Here is a 27,784-nt window from a genome sequence, read left to right as displayed (position 1 = left end):
AGGCTTTTTAATCAGTTACCAGCCAGAACATGTCTTTCTCCCTTGTAATCAAACCAATGACTTAATGTGTAAAATGTAATCCCTAAGTCTACTTTGGTTTCGGTTCTGACTAGCGTGCTATTCTTATGCTTGTTCTCCCTCTCCCCCTGTCCCCTCTCCCTCCTTCCTATTTTAGTCCTAACTCAGATATTCAAGACTTTTCTCACCACCACAGTTGATCTCCTCCCCACCTCACCCCACCCCTCATTTATGTAATGCTATCTGTTTTGGTTGTTTTTATGAGTATCAAAGTTAGCGTTGACGTACTACTAAGATTTCACTGTGATCTGGTTTTATGCATTAAATGCTTAATATTAAATAAGCCCTTACAGGGAACCAGATAGTCTATAAGAGATTAATACAACTACAATTTTATAATATAAAATTATCAATTTACACACTAAAAATGTGGCTCCCACTCCCCTTACAATGAAATAACTGAGGCTCATAAAAACAAACATATGGGATGGGAGAAATAGAAAAAAATGTACTTGAAAAATAACTAAATAAAATTTATTAAAATAAAAAAACCATATTTATCAATGGTCTATTCTAACACTAGCCCAACTATGCTTTAAGCTCCATGGGCCTTTTCCCCCTATTACTTCTTCCCCTCAGCATCTAGAAAAATACCTGGCACATTCAAGATGTACTGAATAAATATTTTTAAATAAATAAATATTGAAGATAAACAGGGAGTATATATAGCACAAAATAGCAGTAGAAAAGTCATTAAAATACAGGGTCCTGCATAAGTAAGGCCTGCTTGAGTACGTGGTTGGTATGGTAATAATATGGGTGTAATAATTTATAGTTTTAATTTGAAAATTTCATCTAAGGTCACATGGTATGCTTGAATGTGACATTGTTATGTTACAGAATCACACTTTATGATTTTGTAATAAAATATTTTGTAATAAAAAAGGGGTGTTATTGCCCTGGCTGGTGTAGGTCAGTGGATTGAGCATGGGCCTATGAAGCAAAGGGTCAGCAGTTCGATTCCCAGTCAGGGCACATGCCTGGGTTACAGGCCAGGTCCCCAGTAGGGGACACATGAGAGGCAACAACACACTGATGTTTCTCTCCCACTCTTTCTCCTTCCCTTCCCCTCTCTCTAAAAATAGATAAATAAAAATATTTATATAAAAAAGAATAGTGGAATTCTGAAAATAAAAATGTCTAAAGGCATTCTATTTCAAATAGCAATCTGATATAAGATTCCTTATGTCAGGTAAGATACAAAAGTAGATTTTAGTGTTTAGAATATTTAGAAGTACCGTGCAGCAATGAATCTATATAAGGCCCAAATATAACAACTACAGTGAATAAATCTACCATGTCAGACATTTCATTCCTTCAAATTCTACTATATCTATTTAATGTTTTTGGGGGGAGGGGGAGGATGAAATAGAGCTGCTCTTAGATGAGTGTGAAGAAATTAGTATGTGCAATTACCTCATTAAGTTCAAACCAAACAGATGTTATTTAATTTCTTTAGTTTATTTCTTATTTTCAGTAAGTAATTAGAAGGCTTTAATATGGTTTTTATGAATAAACTATGTCGGTGAACTAAATTTAAATAACCTATTAGTTCATAATAGTACTTTTTTCAATAAAAAGAGGAAGGGGAAATAACCAAGCCCTACTTCGAAGAAGAATGCCGGATGATAAATGTAGAAAAATGATGAGAAATCACCATTTTGTAATAATAATTTTACAAAATCACCATTTTGTAAAATCCGTTATTTTTGTATAACTGATTCATGCAAGAATCATCAACAGATGTTAAAGCCATGTGAAATGTTGCTTGGGAATAGGTCATTTACAAGATCTCAAAGTACAACCTCACATAGTACTTATTAATTACAAAGACAAATATGGAAGATATTTTCTGGACCAAGTGATCACACTTAACATCTCCAATAATGAGGCAAACTGATAACTACGTGCCTCCTGATATGATGCACTGAGGACAAACATCCCTACATAAGGGGCAAGTTTCCCGACTTGACCAAAATGTTTACCATGAATCTAATTACAGGGAAACAATCAGTCAAATGCAAAATGAGGAGCACTCTGTAAAACAACTGCTTTGGATTAATCAAAATGTTAATGAAATAAAAGTTTTTAAAGTGTAGGGTGGGTCTGTTCTAGATTTAAAATGATTAGAAGATATGACAAATAAATGTAACACATGATCCTTGACTGGACCCCACAGAAAAGAACTTATGAAGAACATTATTGGGAAAATAGTTTGGGAAATTTGAATACAGTATGTATATTAAATAATAGTATTGTATCAGCGATAAATTCTCTGAGTTTTAAAATTATACTGTGTTTATACACAAGAAGGTCCTTGTTCTTAAAGAGATACCCAGTGTTTAAGAGAGAAATATTACAAATCAGCAACTAAGACTCAGAAAAGAGAAAGACAAGGATAAATGAAAAAGAGAGAATACAGCAAATATGACATAATGTTAACAATTAGAGCATCTAGGTGAGGGGCTTGGGTGTTCACTGTAATATTATGATGATGATTCTGTACATTTGAAATTCCCCAAAATAAAAAATTAGAGCAAATAAAAATGTGGTGATGAGTTCCTTATACCTTCAACAATAAAAAGGGCAAAGTGAGTAACTAAAAACAATTGATCAACTCCTTAGATAAAGGTATTAACTGCCAAAATTTCAGTCTTGCTTTAACTCAATTCAAATGGTTAAACTGTTACATAAGAGAACCTATAAAGCATTTTAGGTGATTTTAATCAACTTCTCTAAAATGTGACAACTCAGAAATAAAATTTAAATGATGCACTTATATACTTGTGCTAAATCTGATGTGATATTTTGTAATTGAACTACATTCAAAAGAAAAGCATGAAATTGTTTAGCAGCTACTTCAGCCTAGTCATCTGTTTAATGCAAGTAATTTTTCCAAATGAAGGTCTTGCTTCCTGTGCAACAGTAATTTAACAGTGCCCACCAAAAGTAATAGAAATTGTGGTTTACAAAGTTTCATGAGAGTTATTCATTTTTCTGCTGCTTTGTATGCATTTAACACCTATAGATTTTTCTGCAAAATTTTCATATCTGATAAGAAAAATTTATCATTATAAATAGATATCTATCAGAGACAACTGACATGTAATGTTGTTTCATATCCTGATAGCAATTTGTGTATAATGTTCATCCAATAACGAAATGGGTCATGGACAGATTTCATTAGATTTTTAAGTGTAAAAATGGCCTATAACTGTTCACATCCTCAAACATTACTAAAGATAAAATCATGCCAGAACTATTCAAGGAATCAAATGCTTATAGATATTGAGTTCATAGTAACCAGACTGTAATTAAATGATGTAAGGGTGCTAGGATTGGATTAAAATACTACTTTGCTATCAGAAACTGTAATCTACCAAAAGTTATCTGTATCAGTTCACCTCATCATAAAATAGGGGTTCATTTCTGAAGGGAAGTATAGCTATGGTAGGAACCATGTTAGAAACATAACTACAGCCCTGGCTGGCACAGCTCAGTGGATTGAGCATGGGCTGCGAACCAAAGTGTCACCAGTTTGATTCCCAGTCAGGCACGTGCCTGGGTTGCAGGCCCGGTCCCCAGTGGGGGCCACATAAGAGGCAACCACACATGGATCTTTCTCTCCCTCACTTTTTCCCTCCCTTCCCCTCTCTCTAAAAGTAAATAAATAAAAATTAAAATAAAAACCATAACTATAGCAGAGAGGTAACTGGATATCAGTACCAAATTCCTAACAGTGGTTTTCATTACCGTTATAGGAATATAGGGTTTTTTTTATTATTATTATTCTAACTCCATCATCTAATTTTCTGAAATGTACTGTATACTCTTAGAATGAGCATTACAAATTTGAAAAATCAAAATATTTGCTTTAAATATCCTATTTGGTTTAAAACATTTATTTTAAAAGAAACATGGCCTTTTGTATGTAAACATTTAGTACTGCTTAAATAAAATAAAATCCAAATTCCTACTACCATAAATCTTAAAATACTACTCCAGAAGCTTTCCCCATTACTGTATTTGTGTGGCCTTAGTTTGGAAATAGTTATTGAACACTTAATTTGTAAATTATATACAATATTTAGATGGAGAAAACAGTTCAAATCAAATGAGAAAAGGATACCATGCTGTGCAATTTAATATGCAGATATTTTAAAATTTAGATGAAAAACTAGAGATAATCCTCATGGTTGCTTGTGTTTTTTAATAAAAAGGTAGCATTAAATGTAGTCTGTGGCCTAGTGGCCTTCTTAGAAGACCTGAGCTTTTACAAAGGTTACAACCTAACTGGCTTCTAAACACTGAGGAATGAAGGAACAAAGACATGCATGCAGCTGTCACAATACACTGGCAGTAGTTGTGGTTTAGCACTTACTTCCAAAAAACATGCCTTAGCAACTACAATGATCATGGTTTCAATGTGTAGTGTGTTTTATAGTTTACTTCATCACTCTATTAGAATGTCATGGTAGATAAAAATAGAGACTTGGGCTCATGAACATGTTGAGTGTTTTATCCCTAAGTCACTCAGCCATTAAGAGATAGAGCCGTCAGCCAAACCCCAGGTCTTCTAAACCCAAGCACTGTAATTTTCCCTAGGTGATAATTTATGCCATAAACAACAATTTCATGTGGTGGTTCCCCTATAGGTGTGATTCACTCTGTACACTAGCTGTGAGCCAAAACAACTGGGAGAAAAACTCCAAGTGAACATCCAGAACGCTTCTAACTGGTGTGATGAAGTTTTTGGAGTTTCCCAGATAATGGGGGGAAAATGGGATGTGGGGTGGGGCAGAGTTCTTTTCAGTATTTTTTAGTCACCTCTGCACAGAAAAATCACAATAGCAGTATCAATAGCAGCACTGCCACTAAAACTAAGGAACTGCAAACACACACACAGACTGAGTAAAATGAATATAAAAGCATTCCGATTAGAAATATCATCAATTAACACTTACGGTTCTGAGGCCCCAACTGTACAGTCCCAAGCCAATTAAAAAGAAGGCAGGACTATAAGGAAAAGTTACAGCAAGTGAAAGAAGAAGTAGTTGAAGGACCACTTAAATCTAAGAGACTGCATGGACGGTGATGGACAATCATTCTCAGTGGAAGTGGGAAACATATCAAGAGAAAAGAGGCCTTGAACTGCCACAGGAGAAATTAAGTTTATTCTTGAAAAAAATAAGTTTTTAAGATACTAGATAATATTTTCCAATGGAAGAAGACTTCTGTTCTTGACAAGCACTATAAAAGCTTTTAAATTTCAGTTTATATACAGTTCAGAGTAAGAGGACTTGTGAATATGTAGAGACTGAACAAAAGGATGTTTCTTTTATGACTGTTAATAGTCTAGTGTATTTTTTATTTTTAAAGATTTTCTTTATTTATTTTTAGAGAGAGGGGGAGGGAGGGAGAAAGAGAGGGAGAGAAACATCAGTGTGCGGTTGCCTCTTTTCTGCCCCTCCTGGGGACCTGGCCTGCAACCCAGGCATGTGCCCTGACTGGGAATCAAACCAGCAACCCTTTGGTTCACAGGCCGGTGCTCAGTCCACTGAGCCACACCAGCCAGGGCTAGCCTAGTATATTTTTAAACGTGTAAGGAATATTCAGACACAGTCCTTGACCTTTGATGGCTTATATGCATTTTAATTACACAGTAATAATTAAACAAAAGTAATATTTAATTGAAATCATTTATAAAAAGGATGAGTGCACACTAAAAAGTGAACAGCAATGATATAAACCTTGAAGAGGCACAGTGTTCATCTGTTTAAGACACAGGGAAAATGGCTTTTAAAAGGAAATAAAGGCCATTGCTAAAAATGGGATTTTTAAAATATTTGGTTCGTAAAGCAGCAGTATCTCTTTCCTCACATTTAACTTGCTCAGTATGTCGTGTTTATGTGAGTTAATGTTACCTGTTTGTGAATTCCTGCTATTAGAACACATACACCATATCTGTTCAGTCATTTTTGTCCCATAGAGCAACATGTGCAGAAAGCTATGTAATTCTCCATGATAGAGTAGTAGCTTTCCCACAAGCAGGGCTCTATCTACATGTCACTGTGACTACCAGCAGGCTCCAACTGGTAAAAGATAATAATCACCTTGGTGAAGGACTAAATAATAACAATGTTAAAAAAGGTAAACACCCATGGTGATGATCATTATCCACAACTGCCTGGAATCCACCAAATTCTTAGGTTGGGGTTAAGAAGCCAAGCTCTGAGGTCAGTCTGACTGGATTCAAGTCCTGGAAGAACCCTTACTTACTGGGCAACCCCAGGCAATGCACTTGCTTTCCTAAGCCTCATTTTCCTCAGCTCTAATATAGGGGTAATCATTTTTATGAGGATTAAGTTACCTTTTACATGGAATTTGCTAAGCAGTTGTGGGCACTTGGTGCCCTTCTAGATCATTTTGAAGAAAAGTCTGAGTTCCCTTAAAATATCTGTTTTCAAACATAGAGAAACCTATGCTAATTTAAATTTGAGAGGATAGACAAATAAATAGACACACAAAAAATTATCTAGGATGCAGTTGCCAATCACAGTTTGTAAAAGAGCTCTTTGACTGCAAAACCACTCTGCCAAAAAACTTTCATCATCAATGAAAATAGATGATTTACCTGAAGCAAAGTAGCTACTATACTCAGAACACAATAATTACATTGTGCAAGCAATTATTTCCTTAAATCACAAGTTCATTAAAGAAAGGAGTCATGACAGAGTAGTACAAATTTACAAACAGGTCTTTACAATAAAGAAATAAAGTTTTCTTTATTGTTTTTATTGGTAACTGTGGTTACAATTATAATTGCATATGAGATTAATTTAGTAACCCTGATATCATAACTATGGTGACCAAGGCAAAAACATTTGCCTTAAATATTTCTAGTCACACAACAGTTATTTAGAAATGCAGGCCCACAAAGCACTTTATACCAGCATATTACCTGGATACTAATTCGAGTTATAAATATCTGTTGACCACTGATGGGAAACATCTTGGCAAGTACATACTACACAGAAAAATTCCATGTGATAAGGCCAGACCCCAGGAATATGGGAATGGAGGCAATGTCTTCCTAAAAAACTGATACACAAACCTACAGAAATACATGTAATATGTAGCTTAAATGAGAAAATATGTGAAAGGGCTTTAAAAACTCTAAACCACTTTAAAAGTCTAAGGTGGCATTTTAAAGATGATACTATTATGCCTTTATCCCATTCAATGGAAGCCAATTCTCATTCAACCAAATAGGCCTTTCCTAACAGATAAGCTGATAAAAGAAACTTAATTAACGACAATGGGAATGGAATAAAATATTTAACAAAAAGCCCCAAATTGAATACATACATAGTAAGTTACCTCTTTAATATTGATCCTAATCTTATTGTTTCCACTTTTTCTCAGACTGCCCAGACTACCTGGATCAAGTAAGCAGTACATCATAAAAAGTTTCCCTGTGGCATGCATGCCACTGTAAGTTTTGTAATAGCAACAGCACACTTTGCACAGAGCTGTTAATAGATACATAGTACAGAGACTATACTCCTTAACAACAAAGCAAACACACACATGCACACACACACAAAAGCCCACTTATCATATAATTATCTCATGCTATATGGCCAATCAAAATTTTTGCCATAGTTGAAAAGTAAAAAACCAAAAATCAATGCAATATGAAATAATAGCTGTACTCATTTTAAATGTCTTAAATCAAGCATCAGACTTCAAATGTATTCTCTTACCTTACTATACACACAGAGAAATATATCCTCAATAGAATTTTAACATGATCACAATCGAAGTACAAAGAAAATAAATTTGCAGTATAGAATCCTAAATGAAAAGTATAACTTTTTGTTTCTAGTATCGGGATAGATTATAAAACATAACTGTCTCATTCTCATAAGTATTAATGCAATCAATTTACAAAATATATGTCTAAACAGAAAGTCAATATTCATGCTGTCTTTTACAAGTTTTTAAATGCCCAAAATGAGATGACTTGCTAATATTCTATAATGTACATTGTCTTAGCATTCCTTAAACAATGAATGTAATTTGGCATGATGAAATAATGTCATTAATGACAATGCACCAGAAAGAGAGGGAATGATAAGAAATTGTTCTAAGAATAGATAGAACAGGTAAATAATAAAACGTTTCAAAACATACGTAGATACTCTCATTCAAAACAAGTATAATATCTGAGCTGCCTTCAAGTATTAAAACATGAGGAAATGGAAAGGTAGCTACTCCTTGCACGTAATGAATGTGAAATTAGAAAAGACGGAAACTGGAACTTTAATAGTGCTTCTGCTATTTTTGGAAGATCACTTATAATATACCATCATTAAACAGTCTGAGGTTTTATTTTCATCTGCTTATCAAATGAGTTCTACCAGTTAAAAATAATTGACTATTTTATTCCGATTGAATTTAGATTTTTAACAAAATTGTTACCATGATAAAACTAAATATTTTACAGTAGCAACGATCCTACAATTTCTAAACCCGTAAGAAAAAAGCAATCAAATTGTAGAGCAAGAAAGCCATGTTTTATAGTGAAGCGGTCACTTCAACCCTCAGTAATCAATGTTTTGTCTCCCCCTTCTGGTCTATACAATTTTTTAAAAGGCAAATACAATTTGACTTTTATGATTATTCAATCTTTCAGAATTATTCAAATAATTGGCCTGACATAAATTTCACATTAATGAAGTAATCATCAAGACACTATTTGAAGCAGTAAGCTAATAAAACTTCAATTTAATAATGCAATAGCAGCTTCACAACCCACAAATACATACCATCACACTTAGTAGTATTTTATAACTATGATGATTACTAGTGGCTTATAACAAGGAATACATCAGTAGCATTTTGAAGTTATTATTTTGAACTTGGCGATACACTTGTACTTTTTACAAGAACTTTCTTTGTCTGGCCTTCTTCGCCAGCGCAAACATATTCATTTGGCTCAAAAAGGTTCTGCAATAGTCACTCAATCAGACAGGGCCCATGATTCCCATGCCCCAATTATAGCCAAGAAACATACATCTGTACCTAACCTCCACCTACAATGAGGCTGTCCTTTTGATTCACATTATTTAGAAACACAGCAAAAGGTATAAATGTGACATATTGATTATGTAAAATGGCTTATCTGGTGAGCAATGCTCCTGGGCAACAAAAAAAAAAACCCAGCTCTTTTCTGTCAGGGTCCATTGAGCCAAGTAGAAGTGCACATGGCCTTCACTTCCTAGTACAGATACTGAAGTTTCTGTTTATAAACAGGTAAATGGTATTAGGATGATAAACATTATGTTGGGCAGCAATGTGCTGAGAGCATATTTAAAATAGTAAAAGCCAGAGATTGAAACAGAGAATCAAACTATTAAATTCTACTCTTAATGGTACAAGTGCTAATGAAATGTTCTTTCATGGTGATAACTTTTTTCCTGTTTTTTTGTGATGTTACTAAATTTCCCCCAATTGGCATGTGTAACTGAACTCATCATCTTTTCCTCCAGACTCAGTCTTGCTCCTGACTTCTCTATGAATGCTGAAGTCACCATCACGTCCATCACTCATGCTTGAAATTTCAGTCGTTACTGATTCACACGCATCTCCTTTGCCTTTTTAATCATTTGCTGAGGCTGAGATATTCTACTTTTACAATCTCTCTCCCCCATCCACACCTGCTGTTAAGTTCTTAGTAACCACACTCCAGTTCACAGTCTTATTAAATCAAACTACTTCAACAACCCGCACCTTGATCTCCCTGCCCTAGTCTCTAACCTTTCCAATTTTCACTGCTCCATTAATTTTTGCCAAATATAGCTCAGACTTCATCATTCCATTGCTCAAAACCTTCCAGGATTCCTTACAACTCCTCAGCACATTCCTTCGAAAATGACCTTAAACCACCTTTCCAAATGTACAACCCACTACTATGATTAACCTATATTTTTAGTCACCTTCACTAGCTCCTGGGTTGGTTACTAAATACCACTTACCATGGTTCACCCTACTTCAGGCACAGTGACCCCTTTGTTATTCTTCAAATACTCAAAGCACACTCCTCCCTCAGAGCCATGGCACTTAATGTTTTCTCTGCCTATAAACCTCTTCCTTAGATATTTGCATAGATCTGTACAGTTTGATTTACGTTTCCATGCCATTTGCTGAGAGAGCTCACTTATCTAAAATAGCACACCCCTGATCACAGCTTTCTCCTCATATTTATCCCCCTTTATAGCACTTACCACTCCCTGCCATTATAATTGATATGTGTCTTACTGTCCATCTCCCCAGCTAGAATGTAAGCTCCATGAGGAATTTAACTATATGCTTCATCACTTGAGTACCTAAGGAATGAAACTGTGACCGGAGAGGTTAACAAAGTCGCAACAAATGAATGAATGCTGAATGAGGGATTCAAACTAAGGTCTTTCTGATGCCAAAATAAATATCATCCCCCCAAATGCTACTGCTACACTAGGCACTCAAATATTTATGTCATTAAATTACCTTATATTCAACATTGTAAGGTCTGGTTATTGTAATTCTATTTTCCAATTACCATATGTAATCATGTCAATTCTTTGTTTTCTGCCACAGAAAAATAGTGTTTTTCCACCTGCGGATACATTTTTCTTAGCTTCCAGTGAAAATCAAATCAATCATTTTTGCTGTTTTCTAAATCTGCTTTATGCAATGTGTTACTAAATAAGAACAATTTATTTTGGTTCAAAAGCTTGTACAACAGTTTAGAACTGGAAACCATTAAAAACTCATTCAGTTCTTTCTATCTCTTTTGAAAATTCTCTTTTGCTAACTTTAAGATATCTACAGGAAGATATCTTACCATTTCCCTTTATAGATGGTATCCAAAACAAATCTTATTAAATTTTTAAAATAACATTGTCAATATTATCTTGAGACCACATATAACTATTTTCTCAAAGCCCATCAACAATCTATACCACAAAACACATAGCTACCAATAAATAGGTGAAGTATTCTCCTTTATCCATCCAGCTAAATCTTCCCACAATTCTTGAGCCGGAATAAATACTACCAAATAGCGCACACCTTGAATACTTCACTAAAAAATACTAGCTCATACTCCAATTTCACTGTGTCATTCTTCTTGTTATGTTTTCTATACCAAGTATTTTGAAGAATTAAATACATTTAACAAAAAACATAATTTAGAACTACTATTCACAAGCCTCTTTATATGTTAAATATATTAAAATATAAAAAATAAACTCCAAAGCCATCCTGAATTTAGATTGTTATCCCCATATTATGAATGGGAAGACTAAGGTTCAGAGAGTTTAAGTAAATTATCTAAGGTCACACAGCTTGTATGCAGCAGAGTGGGAATCCAAACCCAGGGGTTTTTTTTTGCCTCTAAACCCAGAACCTTTACTAAAATTGTCATCTCTCCAGAGTCTATACCACAGATACAAAAACACAGACCCACAGGATGACAGTATTATTCAAGGCTTATAGATTACTGTGAATCAGTGATTTTTGAAAAGATTTTTATTACTGTTCAATTACAGTTGTCCCCATTTTCCCCCATTACTCTCCCCTGCTCTGCCCACCCCACCTTGCACACGCAGCAATTTTCAATTTGTGTGCCACAAGAATTTTTAAAACATGCAGTACCTGGCTGTTCAGTCAGAGCACTGACCTCTTTTACCTTAGATTGTCAAAAACAAAACAAAAAAAAAAGACAACCGCCAACACAACAGCCATCCAGTGTGAATGAATCAAAATTATACCAAGTTTTTTGTCAGATTGGCAAACGATATGTTTTTGGTGTGCTACAGAATTTTACCAATTAGTTTATGAGTACCATGAGATGAAAAAGGTTGAAAATCACTGCTATAAAGTAAAATCAGAGTATTATAAGAGAAGCTTTTAAGGAACATATAATGTAATTGAAAGTATAAGATGAAGTAGAAAGTGATTCTATATGACATTAAAAAAAAGTGCTTACAGAAATTCAGATAAATTATTAAATAGAAATCGGGGTGGTGGCAGGGTGGGAATCAGGACAGGTTTCATGGAAGAGCTGTAGAGGATAGACTGAATGTTCACAAAGGAAGGAAAACATTCTGTGCCAAAAAAAAAAAAGTCCGATGAGCAAAGTCAGAAGCAAGACTGCATGAGGATGAGGCTGGTTATGTTCCTGTTAACAGGCAGTTTTCCAGCCTGATTTTTTCTAATTTATTTTTTATTTATCTTTAGAGGGGAAAGGAAGGAGAGAGGGAGAGAAACATCAATGTATGGTTGCCTTTTGTGCATCCCTGCTGGGAACTGGCTACAGGGAACCAGCCTGCAACCCAGGCATGTGCCCTGACTGGGAATCGAACCTCGAATGTCTGGTTTGTAGGCCCGAGCTCAGTCCACTGAGCTACACCAGCCAGGGCTTCCAGCCTGATTTTTAAAGTAAAATGTATAAAGGAGAATAGTGAAATGTAAAATGGATGATAGTTCAAGAGCAGAGAGGACTCAAATGTCTCCATTTCTGCTTCTAATCAATACTGAATAGATAAAAGAAAGACAGGGTCATGCAGACCTAGTTCATTACATATTTCATCTTTCCCATTTCAATCTGGTTTCCACATCACTCATTTTTTAATTCCCAGGCAACTGTGATACTTAAAGTGGTTATTCTAGAAATTCTTCTCTCTGGAACACTTCTGTGAAATTCTTATCTGCCCATTTTATCAATGAATATTTCTCACCTTTTGAAGATTAATGAGACCATTAAAAATAAGCCATTTTTAACTGACTTTGACAAGAGTAATTTTAAATACTGTTTTTCTGCTCCCCTCTCTAAACTCAAAACAACAACAAAAAACTCCTCCATTTATGGACCCTTCCCACCGAAACCTCTAGAACTACTCCCTCATCACTTCCTATAGAAGCTAATTCCTATAGGTTCCTCTATTTATCTCAGAATTTGTAAACTCCATTGTAAGAAGCAACTAATAGATAAGAGAATGGGTATGAAATTATTTAAATATCAGATCAATCATAACACCTATCTAAACTTTTTCCATGGCTGGTGGCTGCCACTTTGCAGGTTTTAATACATTGCATCTTCAAACCCTGCCTTTATTGCATTTACCTGTCTGTCTTCTCCATTAGACCCAATATTTTCAGAGCAAGAGCATAATTATATGGATATTATGATATTCATGTTGTCCTGCAGTTCCCTTAAACACTTTGTTCTTTGTCTTTTTTTCCTTTTTCTTGCTCTTTCTGGGAGTTGTTTTCTACTGTGTCCTCCAGCTTACTGATTTGATCCTCTGCTTCACCCAGCCTGTTTTTGATTCCTTCTACTCTGTTCTTTAATTTAAAAATTGTATTCTTCATTTCCCCTTGGGCCTTGTTGATTGTTTCTATGCCCTTTTCCATGCTGATATAATTTGTAGTAAGCTCTGCCCAGCTTCCCTGTAGTTTCTGGTAATTCTCAGTGAGTTCATTGAGCTGCCTTATAACCATAGTTTTGTTGTTGTTATTTTGTTTAATTAATTTATTTTAATTGTTGTTCAAGTACAGTTTTCTTTTACTCCCATCCTAGCCCACCCCCTAGTGCTCCCCACCTCCCTCCCATTTCCATCCCCCCCCCCAGTTTTTGTCCATGTGTCCTTTATATTTGTTCCTGTAAACCCTTCTTCCCCTTTTCCCTTGAAATTCCCTCCCTTCTCCCCTCTGGTCCCTGTCAGCCTGTTCTCTATTTCAATGTCTTTGGCAGTATTTTGCTTGTTTGATTATTTTGTTGTTTAGGTTCCTGTTAAAGGTGAAATCATATGGTATTTGTCTTTCACCACCTGGCCTATTTCACTCAGCATAATGCTTTCCAGTTCCATCCAAGTTGTTGCAAAGAGTAGTAGCTCCTTCTTTCTCTCTGCTGCATAGAATTCCATTGTCTATATGTACCACAATCTTTTGAGCCCTTCATTTACTGATGGGCACTTAGGTTGCTTCCAACTCTTGGCTATTGTAAATTGTGCTGCTATGAACATTGTGGTGCATAGGTTCTTTGAAATTGATGTTTTAGGATACTTAGGATATAATCCTAGCAGTGGAATTGCTGGGTCAAAAGGCAGGTTGATTTTTATTTTTTCTGAGGAAATTCCATACTGTTTTCCATAATGGTTGTACCAGTCTGCAATTCCACCAACAGTGAACTAGGGTCCCCTTTTCTCCACAACCTCTCCAACCCAAAGAGGTCCACTTCAAGACACATCATAATTAAAATGGCAAAATTTCAAGATAAACAGAGAATCTTAAAGGCAGCAAGAAGAAACAGGAAGTTACAAGGGAGTCCCAATAAGGTTAGCTGCTGACTTCTCAATGGAAGCGCTCCAAGCAAGAAGAGAATGGCAAGAAATACTCCAAGTAATGAGAACCAGAGGCCTGCAACCAAGGCTACTTTATCCAGCAATGCTCTCAATCAAGATACAAGACCAAATAAAGAGCTTCCAAGACAAAAGAAGTCTAAAAGAATACACCTCCACCAAACCAGCTCTGCAAGAGATGCTAAAGGGCCTGCTTTAAGGAAAGGAAAATAAAGAGAGAGACAAAGAGAAACACAAGTACAATAATGGCAATGAATAACTACCTATCGATAATAACCTTAAACGTAAATGGATTAAATGCTCCAATCAAAAGACACAGAATAGCTCAATGGATAAGAAAGCATGAGCCACACATATGCTGCCTACAAGAGACCCACCTCAGGACAAAAGACCTACACGGATTGAAAGTAAAGGGGTGGAAACAAATTTTCCAAGCAAATGGACAAGGAAAAAAAAGCCAGAATAGCAATACACATATCAGACAAAATAGACTTAAAAAAAAAGGGCCATAAAGAGAGACCCAGAAGGTCACTTCATAATACTCAAGGGAAGAATCCACCAAGAAGACATAAACATGGTAAATATACATGCACCCAAATATATAAAGAAAATCTTGGAGGACTTCAAGAAAGATATTGACAGCAACACAAGTATACTAGGGGATTTTAACACCCCACTGTCATAAATGCACAGATTTTCCAAACAAAATATCAACAAAGATATTATGGCATTGAACAATGCCTGAGATGAAATGGACTTAACTGATATATATATAGAGCCCTTCATCCCAAAGAAGCTAACCACTGTTTTCAACTCAGTATCTGAGAGTTGACTTGCCTCTATTTCATTTAGCACTGTTTCTGAGGATTCTTCCTTTCCTTTTGATTGGAGGTTGTTTCTTTGCTTTCTGTCATTTGGGAGACTCTTGTTGTTTGCTTCTGCTTCTTAAATTGATCTATTTTGACTTCCTGACTTTGTGAACTTCTATGGGAGGAGGCCTGTGAGATTCAGTGGCACAATCACATTGATCACTTGAACTTGATGCTCTTCAGATGCCCTTTATACCTTTTATGCTGGTTCTCTGGATGTAATTGGATTTTGATTGTTGTAGGGTCTTTCTTTGGTGGGTCCTTTTGGTTGACTGAAGGTCACTCCGCCCACCACGTCTTTTGTGCTGTTACACAGGTGCTGCCAGAACAAATCCACAAAGCCCAGGAGACAAACCCACACCTGCAACACTAACTCCCACCAGCAATCACACTGTCAATAACAAATGAACCAGTATCAATAAGGATGTAAAGAGTTTAGGACTACTATAAGAAAAGAGAGTGAATATGAAATGACCTAGTGAAAGAAAAATGATCTTGAGAGGATAGAGAGGAGCACTAATAAAAGTAGGAAACCAGAGCAATGCAAAAAGACGAAGTAAAATTTACATTATAAATAAAAAAGGGAATGAAGAAAGCAGAATGGAGTAAGAAAAGGGAAGCATATTGTATTAGGTTTAAACAGAAATTTAATAAAATAAAATAAATTTAGAGAAAGAAAAAGGAAACAGAAAGTAAATACATAATAAAAATAGGCCCAAATTGGAAAAAATGTTCCACCACAACGCAACAACAAATAAGCTAAAATTAATATGGGTAGGATGGGAATAAGAGGGAAAAAAAGAAAGAAAAGTTTAAGTGATGTCTAGAGGAAATGAAAGTGATTTTGAAATGATGGGGGAGAGGAAATACTAAGAGTGGGGAACAAAAACTAGGCTATGACAGGGAAATATTAAAATTTGAGATGAAAAGAAAAAAGGAAAGGGCAGAATGAAAGAGAAAAAAGAAAAAACAGGTTAAGATAAGGGAAAATCAAAATTTGAGACAAGAAGGAGAGGGAAATGGTAAAATTTGAGATTGAAATACAGTAATAGTGAAGTTCTGGAGATCAAATTGAAAACAATGCAACAGTAAGTACCCTATCCAAAACCAACAAGAAAAGAGTGCTGAAGGTGAAGAGAGAATGTGGCTCTTTTAAGAGCAGGAAAAAGGATGTGAGGTGACCACTGACAAGAAAATTGGTTTTAAGAGGCTGGACAGGGGAGAAATAGTAAGAGTGCAGAATGGAAATAAGTTGAAGCAAGAGAGAAAACAATGTAAAATGAAAATAATAAAAGGAAAGAAGAAAGTAAAATGTGGTAAGAGAGGGGGACGGCAAAATATATGAATTGAAATAAACTATAATATAAAACCTAGTGAATATGCACAAACTTGAAAGACAAGAAATGAATGTTAAAAATCTATACAGGAAAAAATATCACAAATCATGGAGAAGACCATGGTGGATTTTGTCTTGTAACATCTAGTACTGACCACTGTTTTTTCTCTCTGGATCTCTCTCTGGTGATGTCAGATGGTGACCCTGTCTGACCTTAGGCAGCCTATGAGACTACTGGGGATCTACTGTCTGTGGCTGTCTCCTTCAGTTGTTAATCTAGTCACTCTGCACTCAGCAGTCAGGCTGAAATTAAGCACCACACAGTGGGGCAGAATCCTTTCTGGGGTCAGAGCTATTGTTTCCATTCTTCCTGCTGCCCCACAGAGGGGAGTGGTCTGCCTGACCAGGATGGTTGCTGCAGTATGGGGGATGACTCAGCACTGGGATCCCTGTGGCTAGTCTCTCAGTTCTATCCCCAAAGCTTCCTTCCCCAGTCTCTCCTCAGTAGTGTCTCACCGACTCCACCCTGGCCCCTTTGCCAGAGCCCAGGGTAAGTAGCTGCAAATGAAAATTTATGTGTTGGCCCTTTAAACAGCTCTTTGCATCGCCAGCTGCCTACCTCTGGCAGAGAGCAACCCTGCCGCTTTCACAGCTGGGTGTTATCTGCATACTTTTAGAGCTATGGTGCTCTAGGCTAGGGATCCCAGCTTAGGGTTTAAACCTTACACATCTCAGGAGGTTCCAACTTGCCATTTAAACACCTCTCTGGCACTCAGTAGCTGCCTGTGGATGCCTGGTCAGCCTTCTTGCATCTCCACCATACTCCCTACCAGTCACATTTTGCTGAAGCTGTTTATTCAGTCTGTTAGTGGTTATCAGGCTTCTCTCCCATTATTGTTCAGTTGTTTATTCCACATAATTTCTCCACCACCTAGTTGTAACTCCATACTGGTCCTGGGAAAAGATTACTGTAATCTCCACTCACTCTTCTGACATCTAGGATCTCTTGCATTCTGATACACTTTCAAGATTGAGAACCATTAGCCTAATCCAGCCTACCTACTACTATCAAATTTATTTTTCTTAAACCCTGCTTAACTGATCTCAAACTAATTTCTAATAATCTGCCTGTACTTCAATATCCTCCTACAACTTGACTTTTTATTCTTTCCAATATATATTCTGTTTCAGCAAAATCAACCTCATCTCTTGCTTTCCTGTTCCCCACGCCACTCCCCAAACACACCTGTTCCCCACGCCACTCCCCAAACACAATTTGGTTCTTTCTTCAAGCTTTTGCATTGAATATTCCCAAATCTGGGAGTTTCTCCATAGTCTCCTCTCCCGAGTCAAATGCCGGCCATCATAACTAACAATTCTTGTAAACCCAGTTTAAGTCCAGAAATATTCATGGAGTTTTCTCTAATTACTCTAAGACTACTTCTGTCTCCTGCTTATGAAATCCTATTATGGTGCATCCACACTTAACATCATCAATAGGTTCTTGGAACTTGCAACTTTAAGTGATACAACATATAACAAAACCAATTTTTACCATGGTCTAATAGATATAAACAACATTTAAGTTCCTATAGCATCTCATCAATGTTACGATGAAATGATGCTGAATGAAATAATGTTATTCAAGGACCTGCAGTACACTTAAAATCAGCACACATAACTTAAGGTTTGATTATTTCAACGTATATTACTGAAACTGAAAGGTCTTAATCTGATTCTTATTTTCTAGTTATCAGTGCACCTAGCACAGCTCTTGGTACATAATAAGCACTAAAGAAATATGTACTGATTTTTTTTAATTATCCCAAAAGACTGGTGGCTTTTTCCCCAAAATGTCACATTGAATTGAAAAAAAAGAGAAAAGAACAAATTTTTAAAGAGAAATATGAAATACATTCATTATTCTAGATACCACAGTACATGGTGATGCTAAAGATATTTCCTGCTATAGACTGCTTAGCCATAAAGACAAGGTAATTACAAATACCTCTCAGTTACAATACAGGCCATTTTGCTATATCATGTAATTATAACACTGCAATACAGTGCCTTGAATATAAGAACTTTAAAAGACAACAAGTGAGTCTTAAAAGATAATATAATACAATCATTTCAATTTATCCATTTAGTAACTGAACCAAGGTGAAATTGCACGACTTGCCCAAACTCACAGAGCCAATCGGTACCACCCGACAAAGACAATCACCTAGGCCTCCTGACTGAATATGAACAGTTGTTTTCACTATGCCATGTACTCAGTAATACTAAAATCAAAGTGAAATATTTGAAAATGAACCTCTGTTAGCATAAACCAATATTTTAGGAGTCTCTCCCTGCTTTCCAAAGAAAGTGAGGTATAACATGCAATTTCATCAGAATCATAGACTGACATAGGCACAGTTCCAAAAAAAAGTAAAATTTTCTAAGACAAAGTATACAAACATGTTATAGTTCTAAAACATTTCCCAAGACCACAGAAAGAATACTTATCATAGTTAAGTTCTAATCACCTGATCTTAATATTCATCTCACACATCAAAAAAATAATAAATGGACATATAAAACACTAAGAGAAAAAAATCGCTCAATTCCAAAAAGCACAAATTCACATCTAAGGATAAAATACATCTTTTGTACTCACCGTAACTTTACTTCCGACTATCTGCATGCAGTGGTCAACGGAGAGTGGTTATGGTGTGAAACAAAACACGGAACAAAGAAAACAAATATCAACAGTATTAGTAATTAGAAAGTTTTCACAGAAGTGTTTAGTAAATTAGTAAATAGCTAATCCTATATATGCTTTTAACACTTTAGATCTAGAGACTAAAACAAATCTGTCAGTATTAATTTCTACCACATTTCAAAATTGTATAAAGTCTGTAGAATAAGGTTTCTCAAGTAAAAGATTATTATAATTTGAGGATTTTTTTAATGTGCTATAATGGGATTCTCATACATTGCAATCTAAATATCAAGTAATGCAAGATTAAGTGTAATTAGACATCAGATATTTTACCAGCCCATAGCCCCTCAAAAAATTATCAATAGAAAATTAATTTTTCCAAATACTGCATTTTTTCTTTCCCTGTTATAAGCATACTGTTAAGTTTGAAATAAAGCATTTTAGAATTATATATGTTGCATTCAAACTCATGTATTAAGAAATTAACTTTAGGGAATGTTTCATATTTTTATAAATTTAAGATACAATATTTTATATTAGACTTGAAAATTACAAGCAAGATAGATTGCTTATAATTCTAGCTTTCTAGGTTATCCTAGAATTTCTATTATAACATCAGAGTTTTCCATATAATGTAATGAAATAGAAGCATTTTATATCTAAACATGCAGATAGTCATAAAGAGAAAGTTCAAAATTATAACTTCAATTGAGCTTTTTCATAATAGATAAGAGATGAGAGACTTTTTGAGATGCAGATTTGTGTTTCAAAAAGCAAGTAAAATCACAGTTTTAAACATAATTTTATTATATCAGATCTCTACACTTGAATTATCAAGCAATCAAATCCACAATTTAAAACTATTAATAAGATAACAGTTATTATTTATGTATTGTATTTTTCAGCTAATACTTCAAAAATAAAAATCATATATAATTAAGATCCCAGTAAGAATCCCAAATTGAACCGGATACCACAAGATACAAAAAGATAATGACAGTTTCCAAGTAAATTATTTCAGAGGAATCCATGAATCTCCAAATAGAGAAGCAGCTTTCTTAAATATTCACTTGACAGACTATTTATAGGCAGTGATTATTTAGTTGAATAAAAGCCTCTTTGATGCCATTAACAGTCTTCTGAATTGAAAGATATGCTATTGAACTAAATTACTTCCTCCCACCAAAAAGACAGAGGTCTTATTTGTCCCTTGTTTATTTAGCACTGACATGAGACTAAAAAAAAGAATGCCAGCCTGTCTTAACAATTAAGGCAGGTTTATACCCAGTGAAATTACCAGAATATGGCCCATTTAATGATTCATTCAGATTGCAAAATAACTGCATTAGCTAAAGCACATACGGCAAACAGATTAGACTGGCAGAAGGAAGCTAAGAAAAACTGGTTTGGTCATGTTTGGATTCAGCTGTTTCAGCAAATGCAGGCCATGCCTGGAATAGAAGTCCTGAAAAAGAAAATATCTGATAATGGCTAAAGCAAAGCCAAAATACATGTATACAAACACATACACAGATATATTGAAACTCTAACTGCTTATTATACAGATCAATCTAAAATATCTATAGATGTGTTTGGTATCACTATTTGAAAGTATTTCCTACTGAGATTTTTTTTCCAGTCAATGATACCTCTCAAGGGCTCATGTGTCTTTAAAAATATAATTTTACATATTTTAAAATCTCAACATCAAAGATCGTGATTTAAGTTACACATAAACTGGTTTCCTTATATTCTAATATGGACACTGGCACACGGCAAACTAAGGTCAGGATTTCAGTGACTAATCTTTCCTCATAACTGTCTATATAAGATGTTCTGATATAATATGCAAGATGCCCTCTATATGACAACATATCAATATGACAGACAATATTTGCAATATTAACAAAACCTGGTTTTTCATTTCTGAAAACATATGTTATTGCTTAAAATATGGGCTCTTCTAGGCTACTTTTGGCTAAATGAGTACATGTACCAACTACCCGAGGTCAGGTCAGAACCACACTTGGTACCATAAGCAAACAAGCCCAGCTGATGCAGAGAAAAGGTTCTTCTCTGCTCCCTTATTTAACATTCATTCATCAATGACATTTACTCCAGCTACTTTTTCCTTTAATATTCATACAATTTAGCATTCTCTATTGTGGGACTTGAAAAGGAAAAAAATTAAGCAATAGTTTTTATTATCTTTTCATTTCCTTCACATTCTCTTATTGCATGCTAATTTTAACAACGTTAATTACACAATACTCTGTCCTTTGCTTTAGAAACAGATTTTGAGCACATACCTATGTACAGTTTCATTTTGCTTTACTGTCCTTATAGGAACTCAGGAGGCTGATGGACGTTTTTTACTGAGTGCATATTTTCTTTTTCAATTCCATATAAAATGACTAATGCAGATGTTAAAGGGGGAAATGTAGAATTTATGTTTCAATTTAACAGTAATTCTCACATGCTTTACATGTGACTATAAAATATGTTTCCACCGGGGACTTTAGCCTTTAACTTTGTTTTAACTTCAAGATGAAAGTTTTGACTACTTATAAATCATTTTCATAAAGATATAATTACAATCCTATCTACTTTAAATGAGAAAATATTTTAATCAGTGTACCAATATAATGAAAAGGTAAACATAAAAAATATAGATAAAAATATATAAGATATGCAAGCAAGATGGAAACCTTGGTTACACACATGTAAATGGCCATACATTGGGTTATAATTAATGTAAAATTTTACTGTCATAATCATGAAAAGGTCAAAAGAGGAGAGGATTGTTTGTCACTGAATGACATCCCTGTCACCTTCAAAAAGAAATTACATAAGCAATTTTCTTTAACAACAGAAAACACAGTACTAATTAATGTCTCCCCAAGGTCAGAAAGCTTAACACATGCTTATCAACAGGCTTTCTTTCATAATATTTGCTCCATGAAAAATATTAGCAAATAAAATGTCTAATCTTGGAACTCTAATGAAAGGCTGTACATGTGTCAGGTACTCATATATATGTTAAATGAAACAAAGATCATACAGTAAAGAGTTATGGTACTGATTTTGAGGTTAATGCTTTAGGCAGAATTTTCACTGTCTTTTTAGGAATGTTCAATTTCCATTTTTTTGAATAAAACAATTCAAGAAAGCTCATCCCACATTTCCCAAAATTTTAGAATTTTAATCTGAAAAATGAGTATATAACTTAAAGTGTGCTTTTCTTTGGTCCTTTGAAAATGAAACAATATGAGAATAAATGAAAACATGTTCTACATAGCAATAGAATGAAAATCTAAAGGTGAAGAGCTTCATATAATCTTCATTACATTCAGCCCCACTTCCACAAACAAAAACAATAAGTGAGCCAGAAACACTAATAAACTCATCTCATTAAAAACATGACATGATTATTCATACATTATTATCTGTACTTTGCAGTCAGATCTGGTTATATAGATTTACTGCTGTATTTGCCTTTAGGTATTAGAAAACTAACACTGAATATACACCCTGTGTTTTCCTAAAGCATTTTACTGTGAACAATAACATGAGTACAAAATGAGGAGAGATTCACCAGAATTTCAAAGTAAAACCCTGTGCATCATCTAATTCTATTGAAAACAATGCTCATGGCAAATTTCACTTATCACCTGAAACATATTTCTGCCCTTGGATACCAGAAGCAAATTAAAAAACATGCTGTTGTTCTGCTCTGGCAGAGCTGCAATGCGTTATGTTTAAATAGTTCAGCATTCAGAGTTAGCTTGCTTAAAGTATAATATGAAATAAATATTTCGTAGAATCAGGGCAAAATGCATTAGGAATTGCCACTGCAATTACTGTACTGAAATAACATTAACAGGATAGCCAAATAATTTTAGACTATATTTTTCCAATGAATATATATTTTCTTCTTCATTGAACTTTTAAAATGTAAAGTATGCATGTTTTAAATGTATACATGCATCTATATACATTATTTATATATACACACATATAATAATATACACACCACATACACTATCACTGCATGTCTGTGTGTATACATCACACACATAAAATAGATACAAACATAGTAATTTTATGATCTCTACAAGAAAATGTTTTTCTTTATAGAAATGTAAACAATATATTTCTCCATTTCAAAAATTCTTTTTTTTTACAAAATAAAATCAATCCTGAAGACTATTTTTGGAAGTAGCTTAAGATATGAACAAAGCAACATATTCCATTAAAACACTATGTTTTTCCTTCTGGTAAGTCTTTTCAGTGAACTCTACTTTCAAATCTTTTGGGACTCACACAGATTTGATTAAAGCTCCTATTAAGCAACCTTCTTTATATATCAAATTAAGCTGTACAATAACAACTATGAGGCGGCTGACATAGTATCACATAAAATGAAAAAACTAACAAAACTGAATATTAAAAACATTAAAAAATTCATGCCAGCACGCACTAGACATGTAGCTTTAATGTAACCTTAGTTGAAGCTTGTGACTAAGCTATATTTGTGTCTTCGCTCTCAAAATCCAGAGTTTTTATATAACAAACTATATAGTAAGTGGAGTAACTGCAAATTGCTGTCAATTTTTAGTAAGTGCACAAAACAACCTCTACCCCAAAACTCAATGGATTAACTTAGAGCCTTCTATTTTTACTCTGTCCTGTTTATTAATGGAATTCTCTCTAATTATAAACAATTTTGAAATATATACTAAATGTATAAAAACACATGTGTATTTTTTTCTGAATAGTCTCTATGAGTACAATGAGACAAGAACCTGAGGATCCGAGGTTTGTTTATTTCTAAGCAGATAACACTAAGCTCATTATGTTGGTGCCAGGAAAGCTGACTACTTACAGATTTGGCTGTAGCAGAAATATACTGAACAACCATTTCATGCTTAGTGGTAAAATCTTTGTTTCGTAAAGGAGCTTTTCGTTCTTCATTAAGGTTCATGTCCTCCTGTTAAAAAGAACATTTATTAGAAGCATTAGCAAGTTTCTGCTTAAGAGCTTCAAAGTGATTAATAAATATTAATATTTTCTTAAAATAGTAAGTCATGCCATGACTAACAACAATAATTATTTTTGTAGATTCTTTGCTATTATTTTCCACTCTAGATAACATAATCTTGTATAAAATCTACCATATCTTCATGGCTCATATCTGTACCTAGTCAAATAATGAGCAGAATGAAAAAAAAATTTTAACTATTCTGCAGAATAAATTGGCAATTTACAGTAGAGATGTACATCACTCTTTATTTACCCTAATAGCAAAAAAATAAACATTAAATAACAAACACATGGTTTAGTGTTTGGTATATGCTCCCTTAGGAGCATATTATTATATAGTAGCATCTATTATTTGGATGAGCAAATATGATTTGTAAATTAAAAGAACATATATATCTATGTCACTGAAGAAAAATTCACAAGAAGCAGCTGGATTTGGGAAAAAAGGCAGAAACATAGTCAGCTATATCAGGATAACAAAAACTCCTCATTGGAGGGGAAAATATGCAGTTATAAGAACATATTTTAAGGTTCAATAAGCTTTGATTTGATTGGGAATCTTCCTTTATTTTGTGATACATATGTAATTTTCATTAGACAAATTATTTTTCTTCATTTTGAAACTCATGTTAACCCTTGCAAAATAATAAGTTACTCTTGGGGGTCACCAAGTTGGAAATGATTTCACCTACAGAATGGGAGAAAATGTTTTCAAATCATGTCTAATTTGGGATTTCTATCCTGAATATATAGTCAACAATAAACCAATTACAAATGGGCAGAGAATCTGAAAAGGCATTTTCTAAAGAAGATATAAAAATGGCCAATAAGTATGTATTCATTATGGAAATGTAATCAGTACTCATTAGGGAAATGCAAACCAAAAGTGCAATGAGATAACACTTCATTCCCACTAGGATGGCTGGGATAAAAAAAAAGATGATAATAAACGTTGGTTTGCATGTGGAGAAACAGAATGAGATATGTATGATGCAGCTACTTTGGAAAACGGCCTAGCAGTCCTTCAAAAAGTTACACATAGAGTTACCACATGACCCAACTTATATACCCAAGAAATAAAAACATATGTGCACACAAAAAGCTTGTATATGAATGTTCATAGCAGCATTGCCAAAGAGTAGAAACAGTCCAAATGTTCATCAAGTGATAAATGGATAAACAAATGTAGTATGTCCATACAATGGAATGTTCTTTAGCCATAAACAGGAATGAAATACTGATAAATGAATGAATCAAAAAATTACATTATGAAAGAAGCCGGTCACAAAAGACACACATAATATAATTCAATTTATGTGAAATGTCCAGAATAGGCAGTTCTATAGAGTCAGAAAGTGGAGTAGTGGTTGCCAGGAGCCAGGGAGAAGGGATGGGCAGATTGGGGTATGACTAATGATAGGTATGGTATTTGTCTTTGAGGTGATAAAAATGTTCTAAAAGTTACTATTGTAATGGTTGCCTCTTTGAATATACTAAAAAACACACTGAACACTTTTAGAGGGTAGAATTAAGATACGTAAATTGTATTTCAATTTTTTAAATTGATTTTCCCTTTATTCTCTTAGTAATTCTCACCATTACTATTTTTCTTTTTTAATCAAGTAAACCAATGAGCAAAGAATAATATTAAAATTATTTTAAAGACTCATATATGAGAATGTGGGAGGAAAAAACAAAGGATTTGTGAAAAGTAATCAAACTACATGTATCAACTGAATAGTAACTTCAGTGAGTCAGAATCTCATGACCTAAATTTGTACCTACTGCAATGAGTCCTAGGATGGTTCATTCAGTCAATAATTATTAATTTAGCGTGTATGTATATGACCACTCCTTTGATCACCTTTATCACTGCCTCTACCCCTACTTTCCTATCTTCTCATCTTATTTCTCATTTGTATGTCACACTTGTTAATAACTTACTTGAAAGCAGAAAACATCTTTTCCCTTTTTCTCTCTCATAGGCTACATTTAGCATTGTTGAATCAAAGTAGAATCAGAGAAATTAAGTTGGATAGCAATTTTGATGTAGTCCACAGATACTTATATATGTTCTGTGTCAATTTCAACTAACAGGGGATTCACTACCACAGCAGGCCACCCATCCCATGTTAGGGTAGCTTAATTTTTGCTAAGGTTTTCTTTGGACTGGATGTGAAATATGTACAACCAAATAGTAATAGTGCACTAATGTGGCAGGACTGTGTCATTAGTTTTTTTCCTCTACTTTCTAAATTTTGAATCACTTATTTACTGGACACATTTCATGCACCAGGGGCTATGCTAAGCTGGTAAAGGGAGTGCAATATTAAATGTCTGCTAGTACCACATATTAAATGAACTGTCTTTTTATGAAACACTTGGGACAATGCCTGTTAACTAGTAAATGCTCTTTCTTAAATAAAAATAAATAACTGGTGGTCTAGTATGGAAAATGGAAATATAAAGCAATAATCATAATAGAGGCACGAAAATGATGCTTGGGAAACACAGAGGACTGATGGAATGGTCAGAAAAGTCTTCGCCAGGATTTCAGTCTTGAAGGCTGAGAAAAAAATCTTAGTGACGGCGAGGAGACCCGCTAGGGGACCAGAGTGGTCTGCTGTCATGTGTGCCTGCTCAGCAGCATCTGAACATGCCCACTACATTTATCACACCCTCACAGTGTCGGGCCTGCCTAACCAAGGAAGAATCTATAAAAACTACATTTGCTAGTCTCCCTTATAACTAGGGTACAGGCATATGGCTTAGTTTCCACCAATGAAATGCATTTATAGGAGGTGTAGATTCAGAAGGGAACTATGTAAAAAGAAGCAGTCCACTAGTAAGCCATCCATTTTGCTGGTGTGCTTGGCCACAGAGGTGATATGGTTATTGAACTCATGGCAGCAACTGCACCTTTTTTATCATGACAGTTTGACAAAGCGGTTTTGGGGTGGCAACAGCTCCTTAGTTGGACTGTTTTTTAGCTGTGTGGTTCTGGAAGTTCTTCCTATAATGATCTGGAGCCCATTTCTGCAAGCTAGCTGATTCAAGAGGTACTTAATATCTATACATATCTTTTTAAATTTTTTTATTGTTATTCAAGTACAGTTTTCTGCCTTTTCCTCCCATCCCTCTCCCACCACCCCAGCCTTCCTCACCTCCCTCTCCAGTTTCTACCCTCCCAGCCCCATTATTGTCCATGTGTCCTGTATCATTGTTCCTGCAAACCCTTCACCCTTTTCCCCTGAAATTCCCTCCCCTCTCCCCTCTGGTCACTGTCAGCCTGCTCTCAATTTCAGTATCTTTGGTTATATTTTGCTTGTTTGTTTGTTTT

General features: G+C 34.7%; 1 protein-coding gene across 3 annotated transcripts in view; it reads right to left on the bottom strand.

Annotated features, from left to right (window-relative positions):
- DIAPH2 (diaphanous related formin 2) overlaps window positions 1-27,784 on the bottom strand; it is a 914,916-nt gene that overhangs the window by 823,549 nt on the left and 63,583 nt on the right. For 2 of the 3 annotated variants that reach the window (XM_037165779.2, XM_037165781.2), the window contains 2 exons: window positions 24,287-24,391; window positions 19,357-19,377 (listed from right to left, as the gene is read on the bottom strand). In XM_037165779.2, coding sequence (XP_037021674.2) covers window positions 19,357-19,377; window positions 24,287-24,391 — 126 coding nt within the window. The remainder of the gene's footprint in view (window positions 1-19,356; window positions 19,378-24,286; window positions 24,392-27,784) is intronic. The other variant, XM_037165780.2, reaches the window with a different exon arrangement.

The sequence above is a fragment of the Artibeus jamaicensis genome, unplaced genomic scaffold, assembly GCF_021234435.1.
Source record: "Artibeus jamaicensis isolate MK-2021 breed Jamaican fruit bat unplaced genomic scaffold, CSHL_Jam_final scaffold_461, whole genome shotgun sequence".
Taxonomy (NCBI): domain Eukaryota; kingdom Metazoa; phylum Chordata; class Mammalia; order Chiroptera; family Phyllostomidae; genus Artibeus; species Artibeus jamaicensis.
This window is presented reverse-complemented; position numbering and strand designations above follow the sequence as displayed.